The sequence below is a fragment of the Panthera onca genome, chromosome B3 (genome assembly GCF_046562875.1).
Source record: "Panthera onca isolate mPanOnc1 chromosome B3, mPanOnc1 haplotype 2, whole genome shotgun sequence".
NCBI lineage: Eukaryota > Metazoa > Chordata > Mammalia > Carnivora > Felidae > Panthera > Panthera onca.
In genome coordinates, this window is record NC_138344.1 from 2,258,081 (window position 1) to 2,276,985 (window position 18,905).

Sequence of the window (18,905 nt, forward strand, 5' to 3'; positions counted from 1 at the left end):
GCAGAGTCAGCTGCGCGACAGGTGCCCCGGTGGTGCCAGAGCCAGTGAATTGTTCACGTGAGGTCGTTCCCTCCCAGCGAGGGCCAACTCGTGGGCCGAGAGCCACGTGGAAGCGCAGGTGTATTTTCGTGGATCCGCGTGGGGATGTGATAAATCATCACAGTCTGAATGTTCCGAAACCTGAACTGACGCCCGGTTGTCTGGCTTCTCTCTTTGCTTAAAGGGAACGGTCGGGTAGCGCTGGGTCTACGCGGCCACGTAGCAGGTTCCTTTGGGCGGGGGGACGTGCTGCCTGGTCCCCGGCAGTTCCCGTCACCCCTAAATCTCGCACGTCTGCACAGTCCGCTCCTGTAAGACGTCTGCCTGGCCCCCCGGATGCGTTTCAGCTTGGGGCCTCGGGTCAAGACCAGAAGGAGCTTCTCTGATTCCAGACAGCGCAGAAGGATTGTTTTGGCTCCTGTGAGCCCACGTGCAGGCCGGAAGCATGTGTGTGCGTGGGCGTGTGTGTGCGTGGGCTCTTGTGGGCGCGTGTGCGTGCATGGGCGTGCGTGTGTGTGTGTGGGCTCTTGTGGGCACGCGTGTGTGCGTGGGCACGTGTGTGCGTGGGTTCTTGTGGGCGCGCGTGTGTGCGTGGGCGTGCGTGTGTGCGTGGGTTCTTGTGGGGGCGCACGTGTGTGTGTGTGGGCGCGCGTGTGTGCGTGGGCTCTTAGGGGCGCGCGTGTGTGTGCGTGGGCGCGCGTGTGGGCTCTTGTGGGTGCGCGTGTGTGCGTGGGCGCGCGTGTGTATGGGCTCTTGTGGGCGCGCGTGTGTGCGTGGGCGTGCGTGTGTGCGTGGGCTCTTGCGGGGGCACACGTGTGTGTGGGCGCGCGTGTGTGCGTGTGTGTATGGGCTCTTGTGGGCGCGCGTGTGTGCGTGGGCGCGCGTGTGTATGGGCTCTTGTGGGCGCGCGTGTGTGCGTGGGCGTGCGTGTGTGCGTGGGTTCTTGTGGGGGCGCGCGTGTGTGCGTGGGCTCTTAGGGGCGCGCGTGTGTGCGTGGGCGCGCGTGTGTGTGGGCTCTTGTGGGTGCGCGTGTGTGCATGGGCGCGCGTGTGTGTGTGTGTGGGCTCTTGTGGGCACGCGTGTGTGCGTGGGCACGTGTGTGCGTGGATTCTTGTGGGCGCGCGTGTGTGCGTGTGTGTGCGCGTGTGTATGGGCTCTTGGGGGCGCGCGTGTGTGTGGGCTCTTGTGGGCACGCGTGTGTGCGTGGGCACGTGTGTGCGTGGGTTCTTGTGGGCGCGCATGTGTGCGTGGGCGCGTGTGTGTATGGGCTCTTGTGGGCGCGCGTGTGTGTGTGGGTTCTTGTGGGGGCGCACGTGTGTGTGGGCGCGCGTGTGTGCATGGGCTCTTAGGGGCGCGCGTGTGGGCGTGCGTGTGTGCGTGGGTTCTTGTGGGGGTGCACGTGTGTGTGGGCGCGCGTGTGTGTGGGCTCTTGTGGGTGCGCGTGTGTGCGTGGGCGTGCGTGGGCTCTTGTGGGTGCGCATGTGTGCGTGGGCACGCCTGTGTATGGGCTCTTGTGGGCGCGCGTGTGTGCGTGGGCGTGCGTGTGTGTGTGGGCTCTTGTGGGGGCACACGTGTGTGTGGGCGCGCGTGTGTGCGTGGGCGTGCGTGTGTGTGGGCTCTTGTGGGGGCACACGTGTGCGTGGGCGTGCGTGTGCGTGGGCGCGCGTGTGTGCGTGGGCGTGCGTGGGCGCACGTGTGTGCGTGTGCGTGGGTGTGCGCGTGCGCGTGTGCTGCAGCCAGGAGTCCGCTGGGTTCCTTCCCATGCTGCTCTACCCCCAGGAGGAGCAGGAAGAGAGAAGGAGCAGGCACTCCCTGCAGAACAGCCGTGACCCCTGGGGTTGCCGGTGTCCCAGGGGCCGGCCTCGCCCCACGCTGCAATGGTGGAGCTGCGTCACCCCACACGCTGGGTTTCCCCGACCCAGTGGCGCCCGGCCGGGTTGGGACAGGTGTGGGTGAGGGCGGGGCGGCCAGGGGAGGAGACGGGAACCGCACCTGACATAACACGCTTTTTCTCTTCTAAGCTTCCTAGGACTCCAGAAAGCACAGTCCTCTCTGTCCAGATGACGGAACAGGTTCGAGGAGGTGACCTCACTTGGCACGTGGCCAAGCCCCATGGGGCTCGAGATCAAATCAGCCCGAGGTCCCACGCGCGTTAAACTGCTCAGGCTGGCGCGGTGGACGTCTTAAACGTATGCGTTTCCTCCCACAGCAACTGGACAGCATCCACGTCACCGTGTTGCACAAAGAGGAAGGGGCCGGCCTTGGGTTCAGCCTGGCAGGAGGAGCGGATCTAGAAAACAAGGTGATCACGGTGAGTGGCCCGACGCTGGGGGTGCGTGAGAGCCAGAGGCAGTGGCCCCCGGAGCGAGAACACGTGCCAGCCACACAGGGGGCCGGAGGAGTGCCTGGCACCAGGCCACCGTGCGGGGTTCCGAAGGGGGGCTGTCGGGACCCACCCTTCCCAGGAAGCATAGTAACGGTCGCCTGTGTGGCCCCATAGCCTACCTTTGTCTCGATCCTTAATTTAACGAAGAAGGGCTCCGTCTACCCCAGGCAACGTGAACATGCCAAAAGGATTCGGAATCACCTTAAAATCACAGGGGTCCGGGCCCCACCAGGACTGCCGGCTCGGAATCTCGCAAGGTTTAACGCCTGCATTGTTGCAGGTCCTGTCTGGAGGAACGTTTCCCAAAAAACCCTCCAACCCCGCTAAATGTCACTGGATAGGACGCTTCAAAATGGTTCGTTGCCCGTTACGAGAATTTCAGGCCAACGACAGCAGCAGAAATTCGAAGCAAGTCTTATCCGACGTCTCTGGTGTGGGGCGAGTAGACCAGCAAGGTGCCAACTACTAAACGTCGAGACGAGAATGATTTATGACCCCGGGCCTTTTTGGAAGGCCGCACCGCCAGGGCTCGAGGTTGACGACCTGGCCGTGATACTAGCCCAGGCCACGAGGCAGGGGGGCCTCACCCAGATGGAAAGGCGCCTTGGGAAGAAGGCGCGTTCTGTCGAGGACGCTGCTTCCCCGGTTGTGCCCACTTGGAGAGTTGGGGGCTGTTGGCTTGGACACCAGAGAGGCCGATGATGGTTGGCTGGGGCATTGGGGCCATGCTGGACAGAAGAAGGAGCGGTTCCTGTGCAAGATCCGCAGAGCACAGCCCCGGCTGCATCCCGAGGCTTCGGGTCCTGGGGGCTCGCCCCTGTTCGGGGAGAGCCAGAGACGGCAGCCGGTATCACCTGCGCCCCTTCCCGCCGACCCCGTTATTCTGGCTGCTCCGTGGCCCCAAAGCCGAGCGCCCTCCTGCCCGATGGCCGTGTCGTCTCAGCGTGGTCTTTATGCGGACTCGCACGCACTTCCTCACCCGGCTGGAAACGACCCCCCCAGCTCAGCATCAGCCAGCATTAAACACGGCACGCCTCCCGGCGGGTGACTCGGCCGGTTCCTGCTGGTCGTCTCGGAGTCGCCCGGGTGCGAACGGTGACTTCCTTCTTGGCCAGCAGGCCCTCTACTGCACACAAAAGCACACGGGACCACCGAGGCCCGATTTCTGTCACTGAGCACACAGCAGAGAACCGTAATCCCTGGTTGTGCAGTCCACTTTCTGTTGGAAGGGACGAGAGAGCCGGCCCGCGGGAATGGCACTGGGGATCTTTGTCTGCCGAGTCGCGACGTCTCCCCGCCCCGTTTGGCCGGCGAGCCTGAGACGCTGCGGCCACTCAAACCCCAGGAGGAAGCGGTGCACGCGGGCCAGGCGTGGACACTTCTGTACCTTTCCCGAGTCATTGAAAGAACTAACCCTGAGCACCGTCCACGGCCAAGGCCATGCTGGGCGCTCACTGGCTTGTCCCTTTTAACTGGATCAGCATTTCTGCGGGAGGAGCTCTGAGAATGTCCAGACCTCCCAGGTGAGCGTTTCTCCAAAAAGCGTATTCTGCGGAAGGTGGAGGCCCGAGGATTTCTGCCCGGAAGAAAAGGATTCTGTACCGGAACACTGTCGGGGGTCGCTGCCTCCCGCTGCCCGTTCTTACGGAGGTGTCACGGTCTCCAATACCTTCTTAAGCTGTGTAGACATTTTTCAGAACTTTTGTTTTCTCCAGGGTTCTTCACTTTGTCAGACCTTGGAAACCTTTTTTGTTTCTTCGGATACAATGCCTATGAACGTGGCACAGAATCGGGGCTTCAGGGAAACGACTCGGGGCGATGCTGCAGGGAAGGAGAGGTGGAAATAGGATTGTGGTGATGTGGTCTAGGACGCGGTGTTAGGAGGGGTTCTGAGGACCAGGCTGGCCATCACTGAGTGATCTCTGCTCGGGGTGGCCGCCGAAGGAGGTCCTGAGCCGGCAGCCCTGGTTTGAGACACGGTTATTTTAATTTTCTTTCCCCTAAGCAGCCTCTAGGCCTTGACTGACTGGTTGGGACCTTCCTGCCGGAAGGGTCTGGATCTGACGCCAGTGACCTCTGGGTCTTGACTTCCTGTGGCTTTTCAGGTGCACAGGGTGTTCCCCAACGGGCTGGCCTCCCAGGAAGGAACTATTCAGAAGGGCAACGAGGTTCTCTCCATCAACGGCAAGTCCCTCAAAGGGGCCACGCACAACGACGCCCTGGCCATCCTCCGCCAAGCTCGGGACCCCAGGCAAGCTGTGATCGTCACACGGAAGCCGGCTCTGGAGGCCGCGCCCGACCTGAACTCATCCACAGATTCTACAAACTCGGCTTCTGTGGCCAGCGACGTTTCTGGGGATTCCAGTAAGTGCCCCCCAGCTCGGGGGAGGAAGCCCCCTGGCCGTGTGGGGCCAGTCCTGCCGTGGCTGCTCAGTGACGCGCGGCCCTAGGAACGCGTGGGCGGCAGGAGACGCGTCTGTGTCTACCCGTGCACGTGCGAGGGCGGCCGGCAGCCTTTGCGGGGCTCGGGTGACGCCCAGGCGTGCGCGGCCTGGAGGGGAGGGCGTCCCTAACACGGTCCCCGTGCTTCCCCTGCAGCGGAGGCCACGGTGCACACGGTGACGATAGAGAAGACGTCCGCGGGGCTGGGCTTCAGCCTGGAAGGCGGCAAGGGCTCCCTGCTCGGGGACAAGCCTCTCACCGTGAACAGGATTTTCAAAGGTGAGCTGTGCGTCTGGCTCTCGGGGGTTCCCTCCGGCTGCGAGTGGCGGGCCAGGCCCCCAAAGGCCTCTGAGCACCTTCTGGGCCATGGCTGTTTGCAAGTCCACGCCCTCTAGGAGGCAGGCAGGCCATTTAGGGACTCGATTCTGCGGTTGCTGCCTGTTCTCCTTGGCTCGGACGTCCCCTTACTACTTCTGTTTCCCTGGGTCCTCGCTAGTGACTGAGCCCTGGGCCTGGCTCAGCTGGGCAGGCCTGGGCCAAGGTGAGGCCCCGAAACCCGCAGTAATCGATGTGATGGTTGTTTTCAATTTTTAAAAATTTATTTATTTTGGGGAGAGAGACAGAGACAGAGAGCAGGCAGGGGAGGGGCAGAGAGAGAGGGAGACACGGAATCCGAAGCAGGTTCCGGGCTCCGAGCTGTCAGCACAGAGCCCGACCCGGGGCTCGAACTCACGAACCGTGAGATCGTGACCTGAGCCGAAGTCGGACGCTTAGCTGACTGAGCCACCCAGGCGCCCCCAATGTGATGGTTTTAAAAAATTAAAATTAATTTTAATTTTTTAAAAATCCATAATGAACAAAGCACCAGAGCTTAAAATGAGGACACAGTCTTGACTTTCTACTTGCACACACTCGGCCTCCCCGGGCTCCCTTCAGTCCTGGTCCCGTCAGCTTCTGCCTTTATTAAAAATTTTGACATTTCGTTCGTCACGGGGTTGAGGTGCACTAGAGTGGGGGTCGCTCGGGTTTCCCTGTGAAAAGCGTGAATGGCCCGCAGCTACCACAGAACCCCCTCCCCCACCCCCGGGTCTTCACCGCTTTTCTAGCTGGAGTCCCTGCATTGTGGGGCCCTGGGCAGGAGTCTGGAGACCTGGGTTCTAGTCCCGGCTCTGCCTCTCACCTGCTGAGTGACTGCTGCCCCCCGGGGCCCGAGGCTCCTCGTCCGCACGGAGGTGTGGGGTGTGTCTGGGCTTGTCAGACGGAGCCCCGCAGTGGCGGCTGGGCCCCGGGGGGGACCGAGGGTCACTGCGGCGGGGCTCCCCCAGGAACCCGTGTTTACTCCAACTCTGGGAAAGACCCTTTGGAGGTCGACTTGGGCTGAGCATGTGGCTCAAAGTCAAGAGACCTGGCTCCTAATGGGAGCCGTGCTTCCGAGGGAGACCACTCTCCACCCTCGTCCCGTCTGCGTCCGCGGGGCCGGGCCGGCCAGCTGCCGGGAGATGCGGACGCTGGGGCCAGAAAGTCTGGGCTCAAACCCAGACCCCGCTACCTAGCGGCTCTGACGCTCGGCTGGGCTGCGGAACTCTTGGTTTCCTCGCGTGCGCAACGGGGCTACTGACACGCTCGCGGGGCGTCCGCGCAGAACCTGATGTGCACAACGGCCCAGCACATCTCACCAACTTCTTATCGTTGTCATTACTATTATCTTTTATTCGGTATTTCTGAATACTGTAGAATAGCGTTCAATATGAACGATAACGCTCCTCCCGGACACAGCTTTGAGAGTGGGAGCCACATAGGATTACGTCCCTCTTCACGCGGACGCAGGGGTCTTCTCCAGGCCGTTCAGGGGCAGCGTGCCTGGGGGGTTCACCGGCCCCCTCCCCACGCCACCCAATGCCTGGCGAGCTCGTCGGAAGGGAGAGACCACATGCGGACGGAGGTTGCCGGGCTGGTGTGCGTGGAGGTTGGAGGGGATCGGCCCCCCAGAGGGCTCCGTGACTCACGGAAGTCTCCTCGGCCGGGCTCTGGGCTCGGAGCTGCCCGCGGCCGCCCTCCTCTGGGGATACAACGGGCCACACCTTTCCCAAGGGCCACAGAGCAGGAGCCTGGCATGCCAACCTCAAAGCCACCATTTGATGAGCTGCCCCATTCCAGATCCAGCACCGAGCCCCTGAGGGATGGGCCCCCCTGTTCCCTTCTGAGCCGTCCTGGCTCCCCAGAGACCGAGGCTAGGAGGTAACCTTCCTTGTCCCCCTGTCACTCGAGCAACCTGTTATCTATTTTTCTTCCTCTCAGGGGCAGCGTCGGAACAGAGCGAGACGATCCAGCCGGGAGATGAAATCTTACACTTGGCCGGCACTGCCATGCAGGGGCTCACGCGGTTTGAAGCCTGGAACGTTATCAAGACGTTGCCTGACGGCCCCGTCACGATCGTCATCAGGAGGAGAAGCGTCCAGTCCTCGGGGACCACAGCGGCTGGGGAGCCCTAGGCAGGCCCGCGCCGACACCAAACCCGGGGACAGACAGCCCCTCACAACTGCTAATTCTCAGGGTCACTGCTCACCCCTGCCTGGAGGGGGGAGGCAGCAGAGTCGCGCTTCCTGGTCGCTGCTGCCCTGGTCCAGACCTTCTGGGACACGCCCAGCCAGGGGAAGGGCCCGGTCACGCCGGGGAGGCCGCCAGTGCCTACAGACTATGTCCAGAGAGCGTAACGGTAATACTATGGTGCAGTAAATAAAATGGACACGTTACAGTTTGATATGAAACCCGTGTCCCGCTTCGCAGATTTCCCACGTCCTAGAACGGCAGAATGGCCGACTCCCCAAATAGCATTTGGGTTTCTTGTGAGCCTGCCTCGAGGGCACGCTGGGAGAGGACAGGCCATCCTGTCCTACTGGGCACGAGCCAGGGCAACTCAAAGGCTGGGGGCCACAACCCCCCCCTCCAAGGGTCGCTGTCTCACACACCTGGCCGTTGGTGCTGGCTGGTGGCTGGGCACCGAGTGGGGGCCGTGAGCCCGGACGCTCACGGGCGGCCTCGCCCCGTGGCCCGGACCTCCTCGCAACATGGCGGCCGGGTGCCAGGGTGAGCGTCCCCGGAGAGTGAGGGGCAGGTGGCAGTCGTGTCCTTCCTGTGACACGCTCCGCTGGCTGTGGAGCCACACAGGTGTCTTCCTCAGTCCCTGACCCGTGGGGGCCGGCCCGGGTGCGAGGGGAGGGGAGATGCTTCTGGGCTCTTTTGGGAAAACACAATCTACCACTCGCAGCATTTGCAAAACTGGTTTGGGTTGGGCTGGAGACTCATCCTCGCAAGGGTGCTGCCTGGTGGGGGGGGCAAGGTAGCAGAGGACAGGTGAAACTCCGGGCACGGGCAGGTGTACCAAGAGCACGGGCCAGCGCGAGCAAGAGAGAGTGAAAGAAACTGCTACCACTTACCTAGCACGCGCCCAGCACTGGGTTGGTGTTCAATGGACCCTGTCTTCCTAATGACAGTAATGTCTCCAGAGCATGGTTTGTGCCATCGTATTCACGGGGGGGGAGGGGGGGGGGGGGGGGCACCAGGACGCGGAGACGGCAGGTAACTTGTCCACGCTGGTAAACGATGAGGTCAATAACCAGAGGGATATGTGGTTCAGTCACCTCTTCACGCCCGATTGCCAAGCTCAGGACAAAGAAATGCCTAGAAGCAGCCAGCGCGCTCTTTGACGCGACCCCGGGCGGCATTCCAGCCCCGTTCCAGCCCCACGTCTATCACGAAAACCACAGACAACAGGAACACGAGTTATTCCCGGGGCCAGGAGCACCGGGCCATGCCGGCGGGACCTGGTGGCTTCTCCGGGGCAGTGAACTCTTAGAAAAGGCCCCCGGGGCCTCCTCTTTACACGAGTGCCGCAGTGACCTCACGGCAGTGGCCGTCCCCTCGCCGTCCCGTTCACCCCGGGAAGCCGTTGGGCTCGGCGTGGTCGTGTCCTGCCTGCTGCCTCCCTGCGTCCCCTTGTGAATCCCGTGAAGCCCCGGGCGGAGGCAGGAGCTGAGCCGCCACGTGGACCAGTTCTTCAGGTTTCATAGAAACCCTGAAGACGCAGCCCCGGAAGGCGTGACTCAGTCCTGCAGCCATCCGCGGGGTCCCACCTGCGTGACGAGGCCACGGGGACCCGGAGGCACACCCCCGCCCCCACCACCTTGCGCAGAGACGATTCCGATCATCGGGCCGTTGTCAGGCAAGCGGCCAGGTCAGGCACGTGGACCAGCGCAGGGAAGGAGGACGCGGCCTTCCGTCGGGACTGGGAGGAGGGGACACGCATGAGCACGGTGCCGGCCGGGGCCAGGGACACACAGAAAGCCTCCCGCCGGGCCGGACAAGCCAAGTGAGCGACAGGGGCAGGCTGGTCTCGGGGCTGGGGCGCGGCTGTGGGTGTCGGAAGGGCCCCCGGCTCGTTAGGAACGGCCACGAGGCCAGGCCCAGAACAGCCTCTGCAGACGGTGTTTCCAGCCACCCACAGGGACCCCAGCGTCACGGTTCCCAACCTCGTCAACGCGGCACAGAAACGAGCCTCCCCGAGGGCCTCTCCCGGCTGCCCCGGTCCTCTGCTTTGGGCAGTGACCTCGCCCGTCCCTCCATCCGCACGGACTCCCGAGCAGCGGGCTGGGGCTGGCATTCGTGTCCCCGTGTCGTCCTAGAGACAGGAAGTCGACGCGCAGGGATGCGAGGGGTCTGAGTGGCGGGCACGGGACCAGACGCATGCTTTCGCACTCCTAGTCCAGTGCTCAGTTTACCCCGACGCCGGCAGGTGGGCGGGGTGCCCGGGGGGCCCCATGAGACGTGCGCCGGGCAGCACGGCTCTCCACGTCGCTGGACGGCCCGGCACAGGCAGCCCCGTCTCGCTAAGACCACCGCCTCCCGGGGACTCCTGAGCCGGTGCGCCCAGACCTGGCTGCACCTGCGGAGGCGACTCAGGAGGCGCTGACACAGGACAGTGCCGGGCAGTTCTTCACGAAGGAAGGGAATCGAAACAAAGTCAAGAGTCTGATGACGACTTCCCGAGAAGCTAGCGGGGTGATCCCGACGGCACGACCGTGGGATCTGTGGTCGCATCACCACCCAGGGAGAAGGGGGCTTTCTCAGCCCCAGACACGGAGCCTCCCGTTTTAAAGGCTGCTCGGGCTTCGGCACATTCAGGAGACGGGCGGGCCAGGCAGATGTGAGGACACGATGCACAGGACTCTGGAAACTTCCTGCAGGCACTTCCGGCTGCCACACAAGGGGACTCTGGTCAGACACGCAGGGATCTTCCGCACCAGCAAGGCGGGGGACCGCAGGGGAGGGGGTGCCGGAGAACTCCACACGACTGTGTGGTCCTGACCGGGGAGAGGCAAGGGACCTCGTGGGGCTGCTGAGGCCCCTCCCAGGTGGCAAGGCCGGGCTCCCCGGGTCCGACGGCCCACCGCGGTGGGCAGGGCCCGTGCAGGCCCGTGCGGGGACTCTGGCCGGCGCTGCTGGAGGGGACCTGCTCTCCCAGCCTTCCTGCTGACCCCGGCACGGCCCGACCCGGGCCTCTAGCACGGAGGGTAAGAGAAGTTAACTCAGGGGAAAGAGACAAAACAACCCGTTCAAATAGAAGATACAACAAACGAAATATTGGACGTATTTTTCCTGAACGCTCATCTCATCTGTTAAAGCAGTATTTTCTAAGCTTTTTTTTCAGGGACATCTTTTTAAAGGGGAGACCCTGGTGCGGTGTCGTCAGGAAAACAGATGTCAGGTCTGCGGCAACAGGTCGGACAGAGTCCCGGACGCTGAAGGGGCAGGAGAGCCTGGTTTCCGGTATCGACAGGGGTTCCCTCTGACCAACAGGGACAGGAAGTCTCAGACAGTGACTGGCACGGAAATTTGGACCGCGGAGTATCACCCTGTGGGCGGCGGCAGCTGGAGGGCTGGGTGTGCCGGCTGCAGGAGGTGTGCGGACAGCCGGCAGCCAGGGCACCGGGGCGGGTCCCCCAAGGGGGCCCCGAGTGGGAGGAGAAGGAGCAGGACAGGGGGGCCTCTCTGGCCGGCCTCTTGGGAGACGAGCGGTCCCCAAGCGGCTTCCACAGAGGGAAAAGCGGTACCCCAGCACCTGGAGCTCTGTGACGAGCGACGCAAGTTCTGGGCCAGCGGGCGAGCACGTCAGCTGTAGAATTTCTTCACGGCTTTCTCCAGGTTGGCGTAGAAGCCAGCCATGCTGCGGGGGAAGAAGGAGTCCACCACACTCCGTGGGAGGTACCCGCTGAGGTCAGTCTGGAAGAATGTGACCAGGTGGGTCCGGCCGGGCTCCCTGGAGAAACCAGAGCAGGGTCACGTCACGTGTCCGTGGCAGGGCACTGGGGCCGCACAGCAGGGCCGGCGAGGAGGGCCCGCCCCCCACCCCGGAGAAACAGCCGGGACGTGGAGATTCGTCCTCAGGAACCCCACGCAGCTCTGCGCCTGCCCATCAGACTTGCTCCAACGTCATGTAGGTCAAGGGCCTGGAGGAGGAGACCCTTTAGAACCCTGCCCTCCTCCCAGATGTACAGAAAGGGAAGTGAGGCCCGGAGACAGACGGGCTGAGCAGACAAGCAATGTCGGCCAGCACGTGCTGCTCTGGGCCGTGGCTTTTCCGGTCTGCGCGGACCATCCAGTCTGGGGCCACGACTCCCTCCATCTCAAAGCTTCACATCCTCCGCCCCCCCGCCGGCTGAGCCCGGGTGGCACCCCCCTCCTCTGTCTGCTCCTTCTCCCGGGGCTCGCCTGAGCCCTAGCATCCCTCCGCATGAACTCTTTGCCTGGAAACATGAGCAGGTAAAGGAGACACCTCTGGGGGGGCACTGAGCGTGGAGGGAGGTAAACGCACGCCAGGCTGGGAGGGAAGAGGCAGCCCCCAGAGGCTACGGACAAGAAAACAAGGACAAGAGGGGGCGCCTGGGTGGCTCAGTCGGTTAAGCCTCCGACTTCAGCTCAGGTCACGATCTCGCGGTCCGTGAGTTCGAGCCCCTCGTCGGGCTCTGGGCTGATGGCTCAGAGCCTGGAGCCTGCTTCCGGTTCTGTGTCTCCCTCTCTCTCTGCCCCTCCCCCGTTCATGCTCTGTCTCTCTGTCTCAAAACTAAATAAACGTTAAAAAAAAAAATTAAAAAAAAAAAAAGAAAACAAGGACAAGAAAACAAGGCAGAAGTTCATGGTCTCGGTCAGGGCACCTGTGCATGCGGGGGACCAAAACCGCATGCAGCTGTGTGTCGCGGGGCGTGTGACAGCGATTTTCAAACTCCCGGAAGGAGTTTTAGCAAAACCCTGTGGCAAGGCCCTTCGAGGACTGTGTGGTTGAAGGCGCCCCCCCCCCCACCCCCCCAGTCCTGCCGCCCGTCCCCGACGGAAGCGTTACTCTGGGTCACAATCTCGGGTGCAATTTCTTTCACTGTCAACTGACCTTCGGTTATTATTTACCCAGAAAGTTCTAGTAAAAACCTGCCCCGAGCTATGAGAAAATGGGACAGAACTGCCCCTGAGTGCAGGGTCAGGGCTGGCTCACGTGTGCTCTCAGAATCGCCCGTCAGCCCCTAGCACTGCCAGCCTCTTCCGTGTTGGGGGGACCCAAGCCCTGTGTGGGACACGGGGTGGGGACGGCCAGCCGCTCAGCCACTCCGGGTCCTCCAACTCTGCACTGCCAGCCTCTGAAACCTTTCACCCGACATAGATAACTTGACCTCCTCCGGCCTCAGTTTCCTCATCTGCTAAATGGGACCATGACGTTTGCCCAGCCTGTCTTATGGGGCGGGAGGGAGCAGTCCACATTGAACAGCAAGAACAAGGCCTCCCACGGTCCCTTCCCCTGGGCCTGATGCTTTGGGACATTGCATCACTGACGAGTAATGTCAAAGCCTACAGAGCCATAAGGCATTTTTATGACTGCAAATCGTAATTAACGTGCCCCATGAACGAAAGGTCCACAGTTAAGCTACGCGTGGGTCTGGGCACGTAATTCCATGCAGGAGATCAATCTCACCCGGGCAGAGGTTCGCAGAAGCAACCACAAGGGTGGTTGAACCCTCTCACGTACCCCGGCCTCGGGGGGCATGACCGATGTTCCACGTTCACAGCTGGAAGACAGCACAAAGTGGCCAGTGAGCTGCGACCTCAGACAGTCGGGGCACCGTGGCCCCTCCTGCCCGCAGACCCCGCCATCTGGGGCCCGAGGAGTCAGCACGGGCGCCCCGTGACCTGCCCCTGAGCGTCCCCCCCCACCCGTGTCCCTCACACCCACACACACACATGTGCGCACACGCTCATGGGCGTCCACACACGTGCACAGCCTCCCCAAGCCTGCCAGCTTCTTAGAGAAAAGAACACTGCACGGGCCGAGGCACGGCGGTAGGAGAGGAGCCCCCCCTGCCGGGATCCGGAGGAACAGCAGGGGCTGCGGGTTCCCCGGGTGAAATACGCCGCCGTGGCAGGACTCTGTTCCCCGCTGGGAAGGAGGGGACGGCCCACAGCCCCTCGGGGACGCGCCCCCACGGACCCAGCGACTCGTTGCACACGGAGGCTCCGTGCAGTCAAACCAGGCGACACGTGTCGGGTGTGGACGATGAGCCTTGGCGGCCAGCGGGGCGCTGGCCACATCTGAGACTTAGACGTAAAATTACGGGGCGCCTGGGGGGCTCAGCCGGTTAAGCGTCCGCCTTCGGCTCAGGTCGTGATCTCGCGGTTCGTGGGTTCCAGCCCCGCGTCGGGCCCTGTGCCGATGGCTCAGAGCCTGGAGCTGCTTCGGATTCTGTGTCTCCCCCTCTCTCTGCCCCTCCCCTGCTTGCACTGTCTCTCTCTCTTGAATAAACATTTATTAAAGGAAAACATACATATATATGAAATTACTAGCATGTGGGCCCTCCCCCTCGGCCCTCCGTGGCACACGATCCCACCCAAGCCGACGAGGAGAGGCCCACGCACAAGGGACGCAGGACGTGATCCCGGGGCAGCCGGCCGGCACTCACCGTTGGAGCTGAGAGTCCCATCCTCGTACTTCTTGACCAACACCAAGTCCACGAAATCTCTGGGGGAAATGAGCTTCATGGCGGCCGAGGGGGTGGCGGTTCTGCTGATACACAGCGTCTGTCAAAGCCAAGGGGAGTCCAGCTGCCGGCCGGAGGTCTCCCTGCTCCCACCCCACACCCCGGGGTCTGGGAAACTGGTGAGGGGGCAGCGCTGCCCGTGGACTGCAGGCTCTAGATCAGGGCCACTCTGAGCTTACGTCTCAGGGTCCCCAGAGTTGCCACTGACTGTGAGTCCAGGGAGAGCCTGGCTGGGCAAAGCTCTCGGGCACCTCCCCCCGCCACTGAGCTCTGAGACCTGGGTGTCATGAACCCATTTGACAGGTGAGGACACGGGGGCTGGGAGAGGTGAAGCAGCTCACCGCTAAGCTCAGGCGGGGAGGTGTGAACCGCCTGAGAGGCAGGAGGGGTGCTGGTTTTTGGCTAACCCTGCACCTGCCTGACCCTGAGAGGCTGAGCCAGGCAGCTTTCTGCTTCCCCACGTCCCGGCCCTGGAGGACGTGCCCCAGGAACCCCACCCCGTCCCAGAGCACCCCACCAGTCCTCTCTCCCACCCTGTAAGCCAAGGTCACCCTAAACCCACCCGGGCTCTAGCCCACTTTCCCCTGGAGAGGCAGGGCCCCGCCCTCTCAGGCTCACAAAGGAGAACAGGTGGAGGACGGGGCGGGCCGCCTGGGGGCGAGGGACAGCACGATTGGCAGGTGTTTTCTCAGCCACCTCTGTCCCCAGGGTTTGAGTCTGCAGCCAGGCAGGCAATCCCTGGGGGGAACCGGGAATCCTTTTCCAGATGACCCGGCCTCCCCCGTGTGCCTCCTAAAACCACCTGCCCGAGAACGGGCTCACCTGGACGCAGGCCCTCCCTCCCCACTGGAGACACGGGCACAGCACGCTCGACCCGTCTGGAATCCTGTCACGCGCGCCCGAGTCCCCGTGCCCAAGTTCCCCAGGGCGCCAAAGGGACACGTCAGGATGCTGATTCCAACAGCAAAGGAGGGCACGCAGGAGTGAGAATGTCCTGCCCTCCCCTCTCTTGAGCAGATTCTTTTTTTTTTTTTAAAGCATATTGTTTCTAAAGGCCAAAGCTTCTGTTAGAAACAAGGCAGTCCGGCCTTGTCTGAGTCCTCATACTGTGCAGCAGGACCAGCAGAAGCGATTTGTTCTTAGTAACAACACGGCTGGCTTCTACTCCCGATTCCTGCCGCAGGATGCCTCGTTCCTGAAGGAGGGTGTTTGGGGACGGAGATAAAGAGGACACGGGTAAGAGACCCTGAAGGTGTCAGCGCGTGTCCTCAATGCCACAAGCTTGCGGCGTGGCCCTGTGTCTCATCCATCCGTCTGTCCATCCATCATCTACCTATCAACTCGGAGATTCGTCACAATCTGGCTGATACACACCGCCCTGCAGGGGAGGGCTCCTTCCCCCCATTCTCACTGCTTCACGGAGAGGTCAGGAGGTGCCGTGGTCAGCCGCTTCCCCCGCTGAGCTCACCAGCAGCCCGTGTGTTCCCCTCTTTTATAGCTATTGTCCACTAAAGGCTCTTTCTTCCTTGTTTGTTTTTTTTTTTTTTTGGAGATTTTATTGTTAAGTAATCTCTACACCCAACGTGGGGCTTGAACCTGCAACCCCAAGATCAAGACTCACACGTGCCATCGACTGAGCCAGAGAGGTGTCCCCTCTAACTTTCTAAGTGGAAAGTCTTATCTTTTCACGGACACGTGAATTAATTCAAGGAGAAAAGACCCCCTGTTCCTCTCATGAGAGATGTAAAATACTTTTATAGCTTATAGTCCTTCATCAACATTGGTAATCTAATCATGTTATTTTACTAAATTTTAATCCTATCCTCAGTCCAGATTTGAAAAAATTTTAATGTACTTTTTAATTTTTTTTAACGTTCATTTATTTTTGAAGCAGGGGAGGGGCAGAGAGAGCGGGAGACACAGAATCTGAAGCAGGCCCCAGGCTCTGAGCTGTCCGCACAGAGCCCAACACGGGGCTCGAACTCACAGACTGTGAGATCATGACCTGAGCCGATGCTTAACCAACTGGGCCCCCCAGGCACCCTGGGTAAATTTATTTTAAAATGAAGCTATTTAGGGGTGCCTGGGTGGCTCGGTTGGTTGAGCGTCCGACTTCGGCTCAGGTCATGATCTCGCGGTTCGTGGGTTCGAGCCCCGCATCGGGCTCTGTGCTGACAGCTCGGAGCCCGGGGCCTGCTTCGGATTCTGTGTCTCCCTCTCTCTCCGCCCCTCCCCCACACGCGTTCTGTCTGTCTCTCTCAAAAATAAATAAACATTAAAAAAAATTAAAAAAAGATAAAATGAAGCTATTTAACTATCCCAAGATGGGGGGCGGGGGGTGGAAATATCACTTGGCATAAAGGCCACCGCAAAATATACAGGCAAAGGATTGTTGGATTGTAATTCTAAGGGGACTAGCAGATGTCAAACGGGGGTCAAAGGCACATTAGTCCCCGAGACCCCCCTCTTCAGACTGTCAGAGAGTAAACTGAGATGGGGCGATCTCACCACGTGGGATTCCATTTCAGCTCTGGCCTGACGTCTTTTGTATCCCAGGGGTGTGTGCCCCACCCCTCAGGAAACGGGGACATACGCTATGACAAGGGACTGCAATGTGACTTTTGGCCGAGGCAGAGAACACCTGGGTCCTACCGACTGGCCAACACACAGCACTATGTCTTGAAGGTTTCACAGCGTTGTCTGTGTAAACAGCCGAGAGGCGGTCACGTCCACAGATGGCAAAATCAAACCCGGTGGCAACATTTCCCCCCAAGGCAACTGGCTTATTAGTTTTGTCTACGACTTTGTTTTGTTTCCTTAACTTCCGTAATCAGAATGAGGTGGGTTCTTCCTGCTTACAAGCTCCTGAGGCTTAATGTTCTGAAGACACAACCATCTAGAATTGTGTTCCTAAGGTGGCTGATATCTCCACGTGGCTGTTTAAACTGACATCGAGAGTAACGACAAACAAAATTAGCAATTCACATCCTCAAACAATTCATTTCCTTCACTTTCTTGACACGTTCAAGGGCTCTGTGGCCAACCGGGGCTAGTGGCTACTGTAGTAGGCGTGGTTACAGCACAATTCCATTATGGTGGAAAGTTCTACTGGGCGGGGCTAGCTTAGACAACGCACGTCTTACCAATGGAGAAACTGTAATCCAGAGCCGCCACCTGGCATAGCCCCGCAGCTGGCAGAGAACCCCGACGCTGGGGCCAGGACTCTGGATTCATGATCACGGCCCCATCAGAGGGCGATATTTCAAACCAGAGCTGGGAGGTCAAGGTCAAATCCAGGCACTGGCACGGCAGCTGCAGGGCCCACATTCACACCCCCTCTTTCGTCAGCTGCTGCGTTCTCTGCACTCTGCTCACGGTTCCTCCGCCTCGCCAGTCACGCCGTCTCCTACCTGGACCTGGCCAGCGGGCAGCCTGTGTTTGCTGGGTACCAGGGGTTTGCAGGGTCCTCCCCTTGCCAAGAGCTGCCGCTGACCAGCTCCAGAGGGAGGTGACTGCCAGGGTAAGAGCGCTCGCAAAGACTTACATCCGTGATGCTTTCGATAATTTCAAAGCTGCTCACATTCTCATCCCACTGGTCTCTCAGGGTCCCAGCAAGTGGCTTAATGCAGCCCCACACCTTCTCTGGCGTCCCATTCACGATGCCTTCTCCCCGGTACCTGGAGCACAAGGAGGAAGGTGATGCCAGGCATCAACCAAACGCTTTTTATCCTGGGATCGTACACAAGGACTCGGTGCCACATCTGTCACCGCTCTTTGAGACAGCCTCGCGGATTGGGGGCTGAGGTTTACCAGCCCGCCTCCCCTCAGGCCTGCAGGAATGGACAGTGAGCTTTCGCAAGAGACAGTTTGCTGGAAATGGTTGAGATAAAAACAGGAAGGTTTTCTGGACGACAACTGGCCAGCTGATTCCAGGGTGCTAGGGGAGACTGGAATTATTTTAGGAAGCAAACCCACAGAGACATCCAGAGCGGTGTGGCACTTCTGATGAACTTGGACAAGGCACTTACAGGTTCCCTGGAAACTCCATAGATGGCCTCCAGGAAACCGAGACTCCATTCTGTCAAAAGGCACAGAATCGCAGAATTTAGAGCTAGAAGGGCTCTGGGAGATCACCTGGCCCCTTCCCCTGGTCTGGAAGTCTGGAGCCTCGAGAGGTGGGATTCTCCAAGGTGCGTGACCCCACTCGTGTGCCAGGGCGGGGGTCCTGGACCAAGCTGAACGTGATGAAGCAACGGCTCTTAACTGGATTCCAAGGGCTCAGGGCGGTTTTCCAGCCTCTCCAAATCACCACGCATTTTGTTTCCTCCAGCAATGTCAGTCTGCTCGTTAAAAGTCATGAGCTGCGCAGGCAAAAACTATTCCCATGCCGCCCTCCCGGGAACACAGAGAGAGGTGCAGGCTTTGGAACCTGGTGTTTTGGCTCGACTCCAAACCACCGTGTGCTAGCCAGGTGGCCTTGGACAAGTCACACAAGGAAAGGGACAGACACTTATCTCCCGGGGTCATAGTGCGCACAACAGGCCTAGGATTTTTTTTTTTTATTTTTTTTTTTTATTTTTTTTTTTTTTTAAGGAAACAACCCTCAAGGGAATCTCCTCCTAATCCAGCTCCAAGGTATTGGAATGCAGAAAGGAGCGGGAAGAGGAGGAGCCTGGGGTCTACGGAGGAGACCCCGGCCCCAGGGAGCAAAGGCCCCACGACCCCTTCCTGCCCAGCTCCTCACTCACGGCTTCCCGGCAAATTTTCCATCCTGACTTGTCTCGCCGGTACTGGAGCATCTTCTCCGCCACCGCCTCGCCCATCTGCGCGGCCAGCGCCGGGTCCATAGCGCCAAGGGCCGCGCGTGGCTGCGGGGTCGCGGCCCGGCTGAGCGGCGGCGGGCGCCGGGTCCGGGAGGCCGCAGCTCGCGGGCCCGGGCGGAACCTGGGCCTCGGCCCCGC

At 60.7% G+C, this 18,905-nt stretch overlaps 2 protein-coding genes across 6 annotated transcripts in view; one reads left to right on the forward strand and one right to left on the reverse strand.

The window, feature by feature from the left end:
• The window catches only part of IL16 (interleukin 16), a 42,757-nt gene extending 35,122 nt beyond the window's left edge, over window positions 1–7,635 (forward strand). For 3 of the 4 annotated variants that reach the window (XM_078449082.2, XM_060617503.3, XM_078449084.2), the window contains 4 exons: window positions 2,249–2,350; window positions 4,531–4,789; window positions 5,024–5,146; window positions 7,166–7,635. In XM_078449082.2, the coding sequence (XP_078305208.2) occupies window positions 2,249–2,350; window positions 4,531–4,789; window positions 5,024–5,146; window positions 7,166–7,359 (678 nt within the window). In that variant the 3' untranslated portion in view covers window positions 7,360–7,635. The remainder of the gene's footprint in view (window positions 1–2,248; window positions 2,351–4,530; window positions 4,790–5,023; window positions 5,147–7,165) is intronic. The other variant, XM_078449083.2, reaches the window with a different exon arrangement.
• A 2,851-nt stretch (window positions 7,636–10,486) lies between these two features.
• STARD5 (StAR related lipid transfer domain containing 5) lies at window positions 10,487–18,905 on the reverse strand. Of its 2 annotated transcripts, none has more exons than XM_060617513.2 (6): window positions 18,693–18,905; window positions 17,973–18,022; window positions 17,489–17,621; window positions 13,867–13,967; window positions 12,885–12,978; window positions 10,487–11,183 (listed from the first exon to the last, which is right to left on the reverse strand). In XM_060617513.2, exons 1-6 carry the CDS (start codon window positions 18,789–18,791, stop codon window positions 11,142–11,144), a joined length of 519 nt encoding a protein of 172 aa, XP_060473496.1. In that variant the 5' UTR covers window positions 18,792–18,905; the 3' UTR covers window positions 10,487–11,141. The 2 variants fall into 2 exon arrangements, with proteins under 2 accessions (XP_060473496.1, XP_060473495.1); XM_060617512.3 differs by having other exon boundaries at window positions 13,867–13,984; window positions 18,693–18,901.